The sequence below is a fragment of the Silene latifolia genome, chromosome 10 (genome assembly GCF_048544455.1).
Source record: "Silene latifolia isolate original U9 population chromosome 10, ASM4854445v1, whole genome shotgun sequence".
Lineage (NCBI taxonomy): Eukaryota > Viridiplantae > Streptophyta > Magnoliopsida > Caryophyllales > Caryophyllaceae > Silene > Silene latifolia.
In genome coordinates, this window is record NC_133535.1 from 75,124,874 (window position 1) to 75,140,032 (window position 15,159).

Sequence of the window (15,159 nt, forward strand, 5' to 3'; positions counted from 1 at the left end):
ATATGAAAAAGGACAACAAATGACCGGGAGAGAGGGAGTAATTAGAGTAGACAATGGGCCGTGTTGGGCCGGCCCGTCGTGCCTTCCTCCAAAATTGGCTTGGCCCAGGCATGGATATTGGGTTCCTCGGGCCATGTCGTGCCAGGCCCACTGATCCAAACCTACGCCGCGGCCCATTCGAGGCACGGTCATTTTCGTGCTCGGGCCGTGCCTGGCCCATGGGCTTTTCGTGCTTTGTCTGTGGGCCGGACCATGTGCTTTAATATTTTTTTTATTTTAAAAAAAATGTTATATAACTGATATATTTTTAGTACTTTTTGTTTAATGAATGATGATTAATGGTTTAAATATATATTTTATTCAATATTAATGTACTTTTTGTTTAATAAATGATGATTAATGGTTTAAATATATTTTTTATTAAATACTAGTTTTAAACCCGTGAATTTCACGGGCTGTTTTACATTCAGATGAATAGAATTAGCTAGTATATGTTACCATTAAAAAGAGAAATATAATCGCTAAAATAATTCTTATAAATATAAAATGGAACAAATTAGAATGGTTATTTGTACAATCTTAATACTATATGTCCATATGCATCTAAAATTCTAAAAGCAGACCCGTGAAATTCACTGGATTATAATTTAATTTGTTTATATAGAACATGTTTGTATAAATTTCAAAAATTAGTATGTAATTATCATTTATATAAACAATCATTGGAGATGTAAGACTTACGAATTAGAGCTGTTGGATATGTGTAATGTAGTACTTTTTATTTAAATCAGATGGATATTTATAACTTTATGAAAAAATTCCGTATTCAATTATTATTTATAATCGCACTATTTATTTTTTAAAATATAATAATTGTCATGAATGGTATGTGCCTATGTGGGACTGCATGCTCATTGCATTATTATGTGCATTTAAACCTGTCAAAGCTTGACCTGACCCGTAAACCCGACCCAACCCCGTATTTAATGGCTAAGCCCTTAAGGACCTGTAAATTTTGACCCGCGACCCGAAATAAGCCATTATTTTAGGGTCAAAACTGGACCAGGCCCGTTCGATGGGTCAAAGATAAATCAATAATATTATTAAAATATTGACATTTTTATATTTTATTTGAAATAAAAAAAAAAATCTTTTTAATATTTTAAATAAAAAACAAATTTTAAAATTAATTTTATATAACTTTTATACTCCATCATTTAATATAGTTACGATATGTAATTAATATAATTAAGAGTATATTATTAATACTAAATATGTTTAATTTTAAAAAGTATGTTTTTTGGCTGAAAAATGGTAAAATAAAAGACGTCATTAACTTTTTTTTACCTTTATTCTCACCCTAATCCAACCCGAGATCCGAGACGTATTTGACCCGACCCGTATGACCCAACCCGTTTGTCCTATTGACTATGGTGGATGTCACAAAGGTGGTTTTTAAGCCATGGATCTGGTGAGGGTTTTTTTATATGTTTTTCTAGTGAATTTTTTTACCATAATATTAGATGATAATATAGGAATAGGAAGGAATACGAATGTAAAATTATTCATTTTTATTTTATAAATGGTAAAGATAATACATGAATAATATAAATGGAAGATTGTGGTCAATGCATTTAGTATGGGTATATGGGAGAATCTTGAATGCAATATATGCAGATGGAGTATAAACTTGTCATGTAATCATTGCTTCACCCATAAAATGCCATATCAAATGTTATGTTAGAAGATTAATATATATATATATATATATATATATATATATATATATATATATATATATATATATATATATATATATATATATATATATATATATATATATATATATATATATATATATATATATATATATAGAAATAGGATCCTATAAGTACACCATTTTAGGTTGAGTCCATGAGTCCTCATCTAAGCCATTGAATCTTAAAAAATGGATGGTTGAGATCAAAAGATAAAAGACACACAATTCACACTACCTATGCATAATTAATTGTTTGTCTCTTTTACACCAATTTCTCATACACTAATTAATTCTTTCTCTTATAATTTCATTTACCTCTCAATTTTATTTCATTTTCAAACCAAATCAAAAAATTTATTTCCGCATAAAATGAAAGTCACTTAATAAAAAGCTCTGTAAATCTTCATTCGGACTCCGATTAGGGCGAAATAAAAGCCTAAATTTATTATTTTTTCGAGCCCGTCGTAATGGTGATTTTTTTATATACCATTGAGTTTTCAAAATATTCAGTATTGATCGATTGTGCTCGAAATATAATGGTTTGTGTGTTTGTTTCTTATTAATTTTTGTTGGATTTTGTTGAAATCCAATAGTTTGATAATTTTAAATATAGTGATTTGTATGATTGTTTTTTTGATGAATTATATCTAAATTTTTTAATTATTAATTGTAATTTTTTTATGAAGATGGAGATGATGATGATAAGTCGTTGGCAATATTGATTGATGATGAAGATGTTGATATGTCTTTGGTGTTATAGATTGATCAGTTGTGCTTGGAATATAATGGTTTGTGTTTGTTTCTTATTAATTTTTGTTGGATTTTGTTGAAATCGTTGCTTAGGTATTTAAAATGGCTTGATAATTTTAAATATAGTGATTTGTATGATTGTTTTTTTGATGAATTATATCTAATTTTTTAATTATTAATTGTAGTTTTTTTATGAAGATGGAGATGATGATGATGATGATGATGATGATGATGATGATGATGATGATGATGATGATGATGATGATGATGATGATGATGATGATAGTCGTTGATGATATTGATTGATGATGAAGATGTTGATATGTCTTTGGTGTTATAGATTGACGATGAAGATATGAAATTTAGATTGATTGATTTAGATTGATGATTGTTGATGAATGTTGTAACTTCAATTATATAGTGTGTAACTTTATTTTTGTAAGGGTGTAACTTCAAGTAGTGTGTAACTTCAGTTGTATATCATGTAACTTCAGTTTTGTAAGGGTGTAACTTTAGTACTTTACGAGTGGAACTTTAATCTTGTAAAGTCATTTTGTATATACAAGTTTGAATATTACTAATTTGAATGTTTGTAATTTTAGTACAAGTTATGTAACTTTAGTGCTTCATGAGTGTAACTTTAGTACTTTATGAGTATAACTTTAATTTTTCACGAGTGTAACTTTCATCTTTTAGGGTCATTTTGTATATAAAATTTTGAATTTATTAATTTGAATTTTTGTAATTTTAGCACAAGTTTATGTAACTTTATTTATTTACGAGTGTAACTTTAGTGTTTTTCGAGTATAAATTTTATCACTGACCGGTGTAACTTTAGTCCTTTGGTCATTTTGTATATGTAAAATTTGAATTTGTGTAACTTTATCACATGTTTATCTAATTTGAATTGTTGAAGGTGTAACTTTAATATGTGGCGTGTATAACTTTAACAAAGCAAGTGTGTAACTTTAGTTCGTTCCACCACCCTCGCCTCTTCATTCGGAATCCAATTAATTATATGAGTAAATTAATTAATTAAGTTCAAGTAAAAATAGTGTAACTTCAAGTGGGCACGGTGTAATTTCAAGCAAATGAGATAATTTCAAGCAAATAGGGTGTAACTTCAGAGTAATTAGCCGTACTCAAATTTTTGAAAACTCAATGGTATTTAAAAATATTACCATTGCGTCGGTCTCGAAAAAATAATAAATATAGAATTTTGTTTCGCCTTAATCAGAGTCCGTATGAAGATTTACGGAGTCTTTTACGAACCCGCTTTTATTTTACGTGGGTATGAAATTTCGTTATAATATTTTGATAATTGAAATATAGATGATAGTATATTAATTTAATAAATTAGTTGATAGGAAAGAGAAAGTAATTGATTAGAAAATTTGGTAATTGAAATTATGGGAGACACAGCATTAATTGCATGTTGGGTGAGTGTTTTTGTTTTGTTTTAATCTCAACCATTCATCTTGTAAGATCAAATGGTAGAGATGTGGACTTATGGACTCAACCAAATTTGTGGACTCATCTGAACCCGTCTCTCTATCTCTCTCTCTCTCTCTATATATATATATATATATATATAGAGAGGAAGGATCAACTAAGGTCCTTAGATATAATAAGTCCATAAGTCCTATTGTGAGCCATTGGATGGAGGGAGATGGATGGCCAAGATCAACCTCCAAAAGTGTGTTTATGTACTAATATCACTCATTCTCTCCTCCTTCACTAATCCTTCTAATTAATCACTAATTCACTATAACTTCTTTTCCTCTCATCCACTTCTCTCATATATTACACAACTCATCTTCTCTCTAAAACCCCAAAAAATAAAAACCCAAAAAATCCAAATAAATAAAAAACCCAAAACCCAAATAAATAAATAAAACCCAAAAAATCCAATTAAATCAAAAAACCCAAAAAATCCAATTAAATCAAAAAACCCAAATAAATCATTCATTCTTCTCTTCCTCATTCACCACCACCCACCACTATCCCACCCGACACCAACTCACCGCCCACCACCGCCGCCCAATTTTTTTTTTTTTTTTTTTTTTTTGCCTCGTTTTTTTTTTTTTCGTTTGGTCTTTATTTTCATGTTTTGAGTTGTTTTTTCCATTCATTTTTTGTTGTTGTCTTTTATTTTCTTTTATTTTGTTACTTCTCCTTTTTTATTCATTTTCTCAAATCTCTTCTTGTTATACTTTTTTTTAAGATTTCGGGTTTTAAATCTTGTTATTTGGTTTATTTTAGATTTCGGGTTTGGTTGGGTTGTTGGTTTTTTGGTTTTATTATTGTTATTTGGTTTTTTGTTTTTGTTATTATGAGTTTTTTTGGTTTTTGTTATTATTTTTTTTTTCATTTTTTTCATATTTATTGTTTGATTTTTTTACTATTTACGACTAAAGTTATACATTTTATGACCAAAGTTATACAAAAATGCACCAAAGTTATACAAAAAATGGACTAAAGTTATACAAAAAATTGGACTAAAGTTATACAAAAATGAACCAGAGTTATACAAAAATGAACCAAAGTTATACAAAAATGAATCAAAGTTATACAAGAATGGACCAAAGTTATACAAAAATGGACTAAAGTTATACAAATATGGACTAAAGTTATACAAAAAAAGACTGAAGTTATACAAAAATAGACCAAAGTTATACAAAAAAAGACTAAAGTTATACAAAAATTGGACTAAAGTGATACAACAATGGACCAAAGTTATACAAAAAATGTACTAAAGTTATACAAAAAATGGACTAAAGTTATACAAAAATCGACCAGAGTTATACAAAAATGCACCAAAGTTATACAAAAAATGGACTAAAGTGATACAAAAATGAACCAAAGTTATACAAAAATGAACCAGAGTTATACAAAAATGAACCAAAGTTATACAAAAATGGACTAAAGTTATACAAAAATGGACTCACTTTTGTATAACTCGTGCATTTTTTTTGTATAACTCAGTCCATTTTTGTATAACTTTGGTTCATTTTTGTATAACTTTGGTTCATTTTTTGTATAACTTTAGTCCAATTTTTTGTATAACTCTGGTGCATTTTTGTATAACTCTGGTCAATTTTTGTATAACTTTGGTTCATTTTTGTATAACTTTGGTTCATTTTTGTATAACTTTAGTCCAATTTTTTGTATAACTTTAGTCCATTGTTGTATGACTTTAGTCCAATTTTTGTATAACTTTGGTGCATTTTTGTATAACTCTGGTCGATTTTTGAATAACTTTGGTTCATTTTTGTATAACTTTGGTTCATTTTTGTATAACTTTGGTTCATTTTTTGTATAACTTTAGTCCAATTTTTTGTATAACTCTGGTGCATTTTTGTATAACTCTGGTCAATTTTTGTATAACTTTGGTTCATTTTTGTATAACTTTGGTTCATTTTTGTATAATTTTAGTCCAATTTTTTGTATAACTTTAGTCCAATTTTTGTATAACTTTAATCTTTTTTTGTATAACTTTGGTCATAAAATGTATAACTTTAGTCATAAAATGTATAACTTTAGTCATAAAATGTATAACTTTAGTCGTAAATAGTAAACAAATCAAACAATAAATATGAAAAATATGAAAAAAAAAATAATAACAAAAACCAAAAAAACTCATAATAACAAAAACAAAAAACCAAATAACAATAATAAAACCAACAACCCAACCAAACCCGAAATCTGAAATAAACCAAATAACAATTTAAAAAAAACCAAATTTAAATATCGTGTGTATAACTCTAATGCACGCAGTGTATAACTTTAATAGACAAGATGTATAACTTTAGTCCAAAAATACTTCAATAACAATATATAACTTTGGTGTTTTAAGTCGTAAATTGTATAACTTTAGTCGTATAACCCAATTAAATTAACAAATTATATACAAAAATAAAATGTTGGTGAATGACTCATGAGAATAACAAATTATATGCATAAATCTAACAAAAAACCCGTAAATCTAACAAAAACCGTAAATAAAACAAAAAACAAAAATACAAATAAAACAAAAAACAAAGAACAATAAACAAAAAACAATAAACAAAAAACTTGAATAACAATAATAAAAACCAAATAACAATAATAACAATAATAACAAATAACCAAATACCAATAATAAAAACCAAATAACAATAATAAAACAAAAAATCAACAAATTTTTTTTAAAAAAAAAACAAAGATCCGGGAGCCCGAACACAAAACACACGAAAAGGGAGACATATGAGGGGACATTCATTGAAACAAATCGAAAAGTTGAAAATTTGTTTTTAAAAAAAAAAAAAGAAAAAGGAAATAAAAAAACCATCGAAAACAACAACTAACAAAAATCCATAGTAAATTAGACAAGAAAATAAAATAAACAAAAAAACACAAGGAAACCAAAATCCACTGAAAACCAAGTGGAAACCCAAAAACCAATAGAAATCCATAGTAAATTAGTCAATGCTCGAAATAGAAATCGAACCGCAACAACTAACAACAACAAGAAACCACTTTAATTTTTCGGATCCGAAAAATATAAAGAGAAAGGAAGGAGGAAAAGGGTGACGGGTGGTGGCCTGGATTCACCCGTGTGGGTGAGGAGAAGGAGGAGGAGGTTGAGCCGTGGGTGACGGGTGGTGGCGGGTTGGGTGGTGGTCACCTGGAGGTGTGGAAGAGGGAGTGGGTATTTTTTGGGTTTTTTTTTGTTGATTTGGTTTTTTTTGGTTTTGTGAGAATGAGAGGGAAATGAGAGTGAATGAGAGAGAAGTGAGAGGATGAATTATGAGGAAGTGAGAAGGGAGAATTAGAAGGAGGATGGAGTTATACAAATTAGGATGGAGTTGTACATGGATTAGGAAGGGAGATTAGGGAGGGAGATTTATGACCATCCATTGAGATGTAATCTCATCCCTCCATCCCTTCCATCCAAAGGCCCTTATAAGGACTTATGGACTCAATGGATGTAAGGGCCTTATAAGAATCGCTATATATATATATATATATATATATATATATATATATATATATATATATATATATATATATATATATATATATATATATATATATATATTAGTGTACTTTTTGTTTAATAAATGATGATCAACGGGCTATTCTTCGGGTCGGGTCGGGCCGTGCCTAATGCGTGCCGTGCTCCACCGTGCTTGGGCCGTGTCGTGCCTGGGCACGGATTTCTAAACAAAATCGCGCCGAAACCTGTCTCAAGCCCAGTCGTGTCATGCCCGTGCTTCCTCAATTTTCTCAACGGGCCGAGCCGAGCCGTGGGCCGTGCCTGGCGGCACTAGCCCACAGCCCTTTTATGCCAACTCTAGGGGTAATACTAAATAGAGATATCCGGGACTCCGGGAGACTCGGACACCTATACTAGCCTACTTAAAACTTAAAAACCTAGTGAGTGGCTGGCAACTAAGGATGCAATGGGTAGGGTCTGGGTAGGGTCCACCCAGATCCGGATCCGGACCCGATATTTTCTCTTTGGACCCGTACCCGACCCAGAACCGCAAGGGTCTAAATTTTGAGGACCCATACCCGGACCCTATGGGTAAGGGTCGGCTCTGGGTATACCCGCAGGTCCGAGTTTCAGTCACTTTAATAGCATGATTAACAGTTATGGGGTCTATAATATTAAAAAAAAAGGTTCATACTACTTTAACATTATGAGTTTATTAATCTCTATTGTACACTACCAAATCCAATATACATACAAAAGAGATTAAGAAAGACAAAGAAGACCTAAATTAATTTTACCTCCAAATACATGTGAAAGAATTAAACTCGGAACCCTAAAATCAATACCATACTTGATAGCCGTCTCCATCTGACCATCGCTGGCTGCCGTTAATAGTGGTTGTCGGTCGCCGCCTATTAGAGAGATGGTTGCCAGTGGCGTATCAGTGCTGTGGTGGTGGTTTTCTTGTGTCAGTGGTGGAGTGGTGGTATTGTCAGAAGCGTTTGGTTGAGTTTTATTACTTTATGGGATCAGGGAAGAGAAAAAGACTTTAGTTGCTTTGGTTTCTACGGTGCGTGATTTTTTTTTTAAATAAAGGGTTTAAAGGTCGGGTATGTGTCTCATAACTTAGACCCGGACCCGAAATATTTTCTTAAGACCCATACCCGGCCCATATCCGTTAGGTCTGAAAAAATGAGACCATACCCAACCCATTAGGGTCCGACTCTTAGGGTCTGGGTCACTGCCAAGTGCCATCCCTACTGGCAACCCTGGTGAGTCCTCCCAAAAGTCAGGACTCCCTCCATCCCTCCAACCCTACTTCCCGTCAGAAGCAGAAGCCGAAGCCCGAGTAGAGTTTTCAAAAATGGCGATCGCATTCCTAAGGAAACAAAACTTACTAACAAATTCCCGACATTTCATATCCTCTACCACTTCAAACTACAATCCTCATTTACATAAACAATTGATTTACAATCATCAACATCATTATGCCAAGCATTATTCTAGGTTTTCTAATTTCTTTAGGAAATCTTCTGAAAAACACGTTAATGTCCCTACTCCCTTTCTACTTGATACGCCTCTTTCTCGGTTTTCTTCTTCTTTTTCAAGAATTGGATTTGTTGGTTGGTATTTGGGGTTGATTAATTCCCGCCCTATTCTTACTAAGAGTCTTACTTCTTCTCTTATTTATGTTGCAGCTGATCTTACTTCTCAGGTTCCTTCACCTTCTTTCATTCATATCTTTCTCAACTTTTTGTATATACCACTTGTGTATATAAGAATGCATTAAGGAAAAGCAATATATTTGTCTTACATAGTACCGTCTTAAATGAGAATTTGTGATTGTAAAATGGATATACTCTAGTAACTGCCTTGCAACATTTGCGGGTAATGTTTCGTTTGACTTACCTCTACTTCATCTACTTGGATTCAACATTGTCTTATTAATTGCCCATTTACAGTTTTATGGTGTAGTAATGAACCCTATACATAATTGCTTGGATTGTGTAAGCAGTAACACAATCATAAAGTCTTAAAAGAGACGGTCTGACAATATTTACATGACACGACTTTATTTACGCTTGTGCTATCAATCAATATGGGTTTTCAGTTTTGATGGTGAATGAGAGCAGGGGCGGAACCAGGCGGTGGCTTCTTGGGCTGTAGCCCGAGGTAAAATGTAAAATAAAATTAAGTGAACTAAGATGACAAGATTGAAGTGTAGCTAAGGTTGTTTGTCGTTTGTCTACCAAACTAAAGAGCGGGGTACGACTCCCATGTACGTCAATTTCGTTATATTTCATCATTATAAAATATTTAATTGATAGAAAAAATTGTATACTACCGAAATAGAGGACCATTCTTTTTGTTAATCTTTATTATTGGTTTGTCTTATCATGCTAATTTTTTCCGAACCATTATACATTATTATTAATTAAAATAATAAATATCCGTCTCGTTAAAAAAGTATGTAACGGGTTGGATTTTTTTTTACCCCATATGGTTTAGTTGTCTATCAATATAGCCTAGATACATTTTAATCCTGGTTCCACCCCTGAATGAGAGTGAGACCGTCTCATAGGAGATTAATTCGAGAGTAATTTTTACCCATTTCTGTTTCAATCTTGAGAGGCTGCCTTGGGTTGTTTCACTGGAAATTGTGTGAGAATTGTAATGAGTAACCCCTTCACAATAGTAGAAACTTTCCTATTTGTTGCTGTAATGCCTGATCAATTCGGACTTCCATAGATAGGCTGTTGTTGTAGTAATAGTGGAACTCCGGAAAAGGGATCATAATAAACAAAGGCTTGATGTTGGTGTCCTTTAGAACGTTTCATTTTGCTTTCCAAGAGGCTTTTGAGTGACTCCCTTTTCAAGTTTTCACCTTAAGAAGAGCCTGTTCGACATACATAGTTGTGTTAGGCTGTTAAGAGCTTTTTAACTGTTATAGCAGTTGGCAATGTTTCTTGTAGTTGGTCTCTTGTTCTAAAAAAGCAGATATAGTAACCTTTTAGTGATCATCTTTGCTTGTTAAGCAAACCCTGAACCATTCTCATGTGGAGGCTATGGAGGCATGGGTTAATAACTTCATACGTAGACTAATAATATGCAGAAATAGAAGGAAAGGGTCCAGAAAGGAGAAAATATGCCGCTGTATGGTTGCAATAATGAGATAGAATTACATTAATAAAAAAAATAAAATGGTATGTAAGAAGTTTTTCTGATGAGCAATCCCGATGAAAATGCATAAGTTCCCTAAAAAATATCCAGCTCTTTCTCAATACTTCTGGTCCTCTGCTAAAGCTTAACTATTTATGCATCAAGGAATTTTTATAAGTCAACGTTATTTTTGCAGACAATTGCATTGCCATCTTCAGAGCCATATGACTTCATCAGGACATTGCGTATGGGTGGGTATGGGTTGGTGATTTTAGGACCTACCCTACATTATTGGTTTAATTTCATGTCAAAAATCCTTCCGGGGAGAGACTTAATCACAACAGTGAAGAAAATGATTTTAGGGCAGACAGTTTACGGGCCAACTCTGACTGTTGTTTTCTTCTCACTGAATGCTGCTCTCCAAGGTATTTACGTGTTTAAACTTGTTCCTTTTTTGTTAGTACATTAATATATTGGCTTAATTCTGTTGAATTTGTGTGTGTTATATGTGTTTCTATCACTTTTATGGGACATTTTACTAATTTAATGGTAGTAGTAATAGTTTTAGACTCAGAAAAGTTCACTATTAACCTAACACTAACAGGCAGAATGATCAAAGTTCACTAGGGAAATAATCATATCATAGTTATAGTCATAGCAGTAGCCACTGAAACAAGTTTACAGATAGAATCAGTTTAAATAGCAGTGAGAACAACTTATCAAGTCTGTATACTTGTATATGCACCTAGAAAGGCCAGTTAATATGGTTTAGCGTATCCGGCAATTGTGTGGGTGGATCTGTGTACGCAGCCTGTGCTGAAGCGACGGGGGGGGAAAAATTCGGAATTTTTAGTTAGAATTTTCGAAAATTTTCGAGGCCCCCTTATAATGTTACTCTATCGTTCACGCTGAAAATTTTCGCCCCCGCTGACTTAAAATCCTGGTTCCGCAACTGTACGCAGCCTCAGTCCTAGCTACTCCTGTTTAGAGATGAAGCTACATTGTGAAATTGCAAGGTGGCTGTTTTTGTTATTAAACATTTACTCAGTTAGTCAAAATAAGAAGTAAAGGCTCAAGGCAAATAATGAGACAGTTTTCTCAATCTGAAGTCATTGGTTTTCTGGTTCTGCATTTTTAATGAAAAAAGTCCCTTTATTCTTTGGCTTTGGAATATGTTGCAATAAAGTGAAATGACTTGTTAAACCGTCTGCACTTTTTATGTTATGAAGTAGTGGTCATTGGACTGCTGCCAGCAAATTGCGTTCTTCCACTTGGTATTTAACTTAAGAGTGCTGTAGTTTCCAATCATGTAAGTTAGTTTTTTCAATAGTCCCCTAGTTACTATTATCTGGAAATGTTCAATTCAGAAGCATTAACTGAATGGATAAATCTAAGAGAAAATGTTGATTTCCAACTTTTGGGGACTGATCATGCTCAATTGGTGACACAATAATCTTTATGGCGGTCACATCATCAGGACATGTTCCTCCAATTGTTGGAGACTCGTCTTCGTCTGGCTGGTTTCTGCTATAGTACAGTAGTTTCCTGCATTATTTCTTTAATTTGTTGGAGAGAGTTAAGAATATTGACATTATGCTTACATCATTGCATGTCATTTATTGTAGGTGAAGATGCCAAAGAAATTGTTGCTAGATTGAAACGGGATTTATTTCCGACAATGCTTAATGGTGTGATGTACTGGCCACTTTGTGATTTCATCACTTTCAGATTTGCTTCAGTCCACTTACAGGTAAGTTTCCTGTTGTTGGATGTTATGCTGTGTAATTTATGCTTTTACACACCGTAATTATTGGTAAAGTTCGCGTGCCTAATACACACCCTCCTGTCATATAGTTTTCATTTTGTCTTATTTCCTCTTACAATATAATATTGAAAAACAAATAACCATGATTCTAAATGATTGCCTTGATAAATTAAACGTTACAATTTTTATTTGATATTTGTGCATATATTTAAAGAATTATTAGATAAAGTCGACATGGCTCACCACCAAAGTCAAAGGATAGTATAAACGAATGGAGTATGTGATGCTTTGAACATTGAGATTTGAGACTCAGAGAAAATGCGCTTTTAATTGGATCTTATTCACTGTTCCCTTTGGCAGCCTTTAGTTAGCAACGGGTTTTCATACATCTGGACTGTGTACATGACATACATGGCAAGTTTGGAGAAAGCAAGTGAATGAGATGATGAAACTTTTCATGCATGAGCTAGCCAGGCTTCTCTCCTCAAGAAGTTGGTTATGGATGACAGAAGCCTGACCTTGGTTGCTGAAGCACCTTTCATTAGGCATACACTATTTTATACAGTCGATGATTCGATCCCAGGATAAATAGCCTAGTTTTGGGAACTGCTTAGTTCTGAAAAAAATGTGCAAGCATTCTGATTCAGCAATTCTTCTATTTGTAACGATAGGATCTACTTTTGTAGCTTTTACAAAAATGTTCTACCACTTGGATTATTCATTGGATTCATATTAGACCCAAAATCATTTTTTGACGAAGGCTCTTTTGTGCTGCTGCTGCTGCTGTTATTGTCTTTCGTTGTATGTAACTATTGATTAATGGAAACACATTGCCATTTTTGTAACTATTACACTTGTATAAGTTAGATTAATGCATATTTTTCAAAATAGGGTGAAGGTGATCAGTGATCTAATTATCATATAAGGATCTGCGTAGGCTACTAGGCTTGGTTACTTCTCAAATTTAGAACAAATCTGGAGAGCAATTCATCTAGTTCGGTAGTTGATATAACTTCAAAAGGGGATCCTGCGACCGTAAAGGCAAGCACCCCATCATCTATTTGTAGAAGTAGAGGGACCAATTTGTAGAACATCAGCATTTATCAACACCGTCCGTGTTAACGAAAAAGTTATATTCCCCATCTCAATAGACCCTCCAAAGAACTCCGCCGCCACTCCCAGTCAGTCCTTCACCTCCCTAATTTGCCGGAGATATTGCCTGAATTGGGCCCATCTTTGACCGACCGATCACTTAAGCTCGTTTCCCTTAATCTTACTCAAATCAAAAATCTCATGCATGAGTCCAGAACCGCGCTCCCCTCCCCCGCCGGCGTCAGTCCTTTGTAGCGTTCCGCTTTCTTAAGATTATAGCTAAAGCTGGTAAGCCTGACCTGACCCGAACCTAGGCAAACTTGATCCGATGATGACCTGTAACCGGACACGGCCCAACCCGACCCGATATGGATCCGACTAAATTGATGACCCGACAATTATTAAGCTTAATATTGATCAAAATAAATGTGATTAGTGTCCAACACTAAACTTAATGGTAAAAAATTGTTGTTATGCGACTCGATAATGACCCAACTTAAACCCGGCCTTATCGGATACATCATTTGACCCGAAATGACCTATCTCGTTAACGACTCAATCTGAACTCTACTCCGCCCAAAAGGGTAGGCTGACCGGATATGACTCAAAATTGATATGACCTGACCAGACTCAAAATTGACCCTATTGCTAATTCTAATTATAACCTGACAAAAAATATATAAGAAGGTATTTTCTCAGCTAAATATTTAGAAATCTCAAAATTGATAATTGAAGGTGATAATCTTTGTGTTAACAACGCAATTCGTAGTAGTACTTGACAAATTCCATGAGAAATTTCAAGCATTATCAAAGATATGCATTTAGACTTGCATTTCTTTAAAAAAGTACATTGTTTTTTGTTATAACGGAGGTAAGAAAGATAAATAACGAACGTGAAAAAGACAACAGATTTACGTGGTTCACTAACAATTTGTTAGCTACGTCCACCGGCAGAAGGGGAGAATATTATTGATCTTGAGGATTACAGATTTCAGAGTATACTCGTTGAAGTATTCAGATTTCAGACGACTCGGATTTCTGAATGAATAAAACAGACAGCTTACGAGAGTTTATATAGTACTCTCATAACAGATATTTTCCTTAACAGAATTAGGAAACCCTAACAGGTATATGAAACTCTATAGCAATTTCCTAAACAGATAAGGAAACTAAATAATGGTTTCCTAAACAGATAAGGAAACTAAATCAGATGCGGAATTCAGAACAGATTCAAGGCATATTCTGACAAATCTCCACCTTGACTTGAATCCTCTCACAACCAGACAGATGTACCAGATGCACCATAACGGTGCCAGATGTACCAGACGCACTAAACTAGTGCCAGATAATTCTCTCCCTTCTATCTCAGATATTGACTTAAACGGGCAATCAGAAATTTCCAAAGTTTAGCAAGTCCAAACAAAGTTGGAACTTCCTAGGTGGAACTGACCAGAAAATTCTTTTCAAAGCTGCCAATGCGCCTTGCCAGGATCAAACACAAACCTAGCAACACTGACACATTGTACAGTATCAGATCTAGTGGAGACAGTAACATACATCAATCTTCCAAATAAGGGAACTCGAGATACATGCTCTTTCTCCTCCAGAACGGCCGTCTCAGCGGTGATTGGATCCGTCGATTTTCTCACAAACGAC

At 33.4% G+C, this 15,159-nt stretch overlaps 1 protein-coding gene across 1 annotated transcript; it reads left to right on the forward strand.

Annotated features, from left to right (window-relative positions):
- Window positions 1-8,727: 8,727 nt before the first annotated feature.
- LOC141605684 (uncharacterized) lies at window positions 8,728-13,170 on the forward strand. Its single transcript, XM_074424553.1, has 4 exons — window positions 8,728-9,201; window positions 10,843-11,071; window positions 12,272-12,396; window positions 12,772-13,170. The coding sequence occupies exons 1-4, from the start codon at window positions 8,851-8,853 to the stop codon at window positions 12,850-12,852; spliced, it is 786 nt and encodes a 261-aa protein (XP_074280654.1). The 5' UTR covers window positions 8,728-8,850; the 3' UTR covers window positions 12,853-13,170.
- The last annotated feature ends 1,989 nt before the right edge of the window (window positions 13,171-15,159 follow it).

What these genes read in the sequence shown, in the direction of transcription:
- LOC141605684 (XM_074424553.1), top strand. Translation starts at nt 8,851, where the DNA reads ATGGCGATCGCATTCCTAAGGAAACAAAACTTACTAACAAATTCCCGA. An exon ending in CAGCTGATCTTACTTCTCAG is followed by an intron (nt 9,202 to 10,842) that starts GTTCCTTCACCT and finishes TTATTTTTGCAG; the next exon opens with ACAATTGCATTGCCATCTTC. An exon ending in ACTGAATGCTGCTCTCCAAG is followed by an intron (nt 11,072 to 12,271) that starts GTATTTACGTGT and finishes CATTTATTGTAG; the next exon opens with GTGAAGATGCCAAAGAAATT.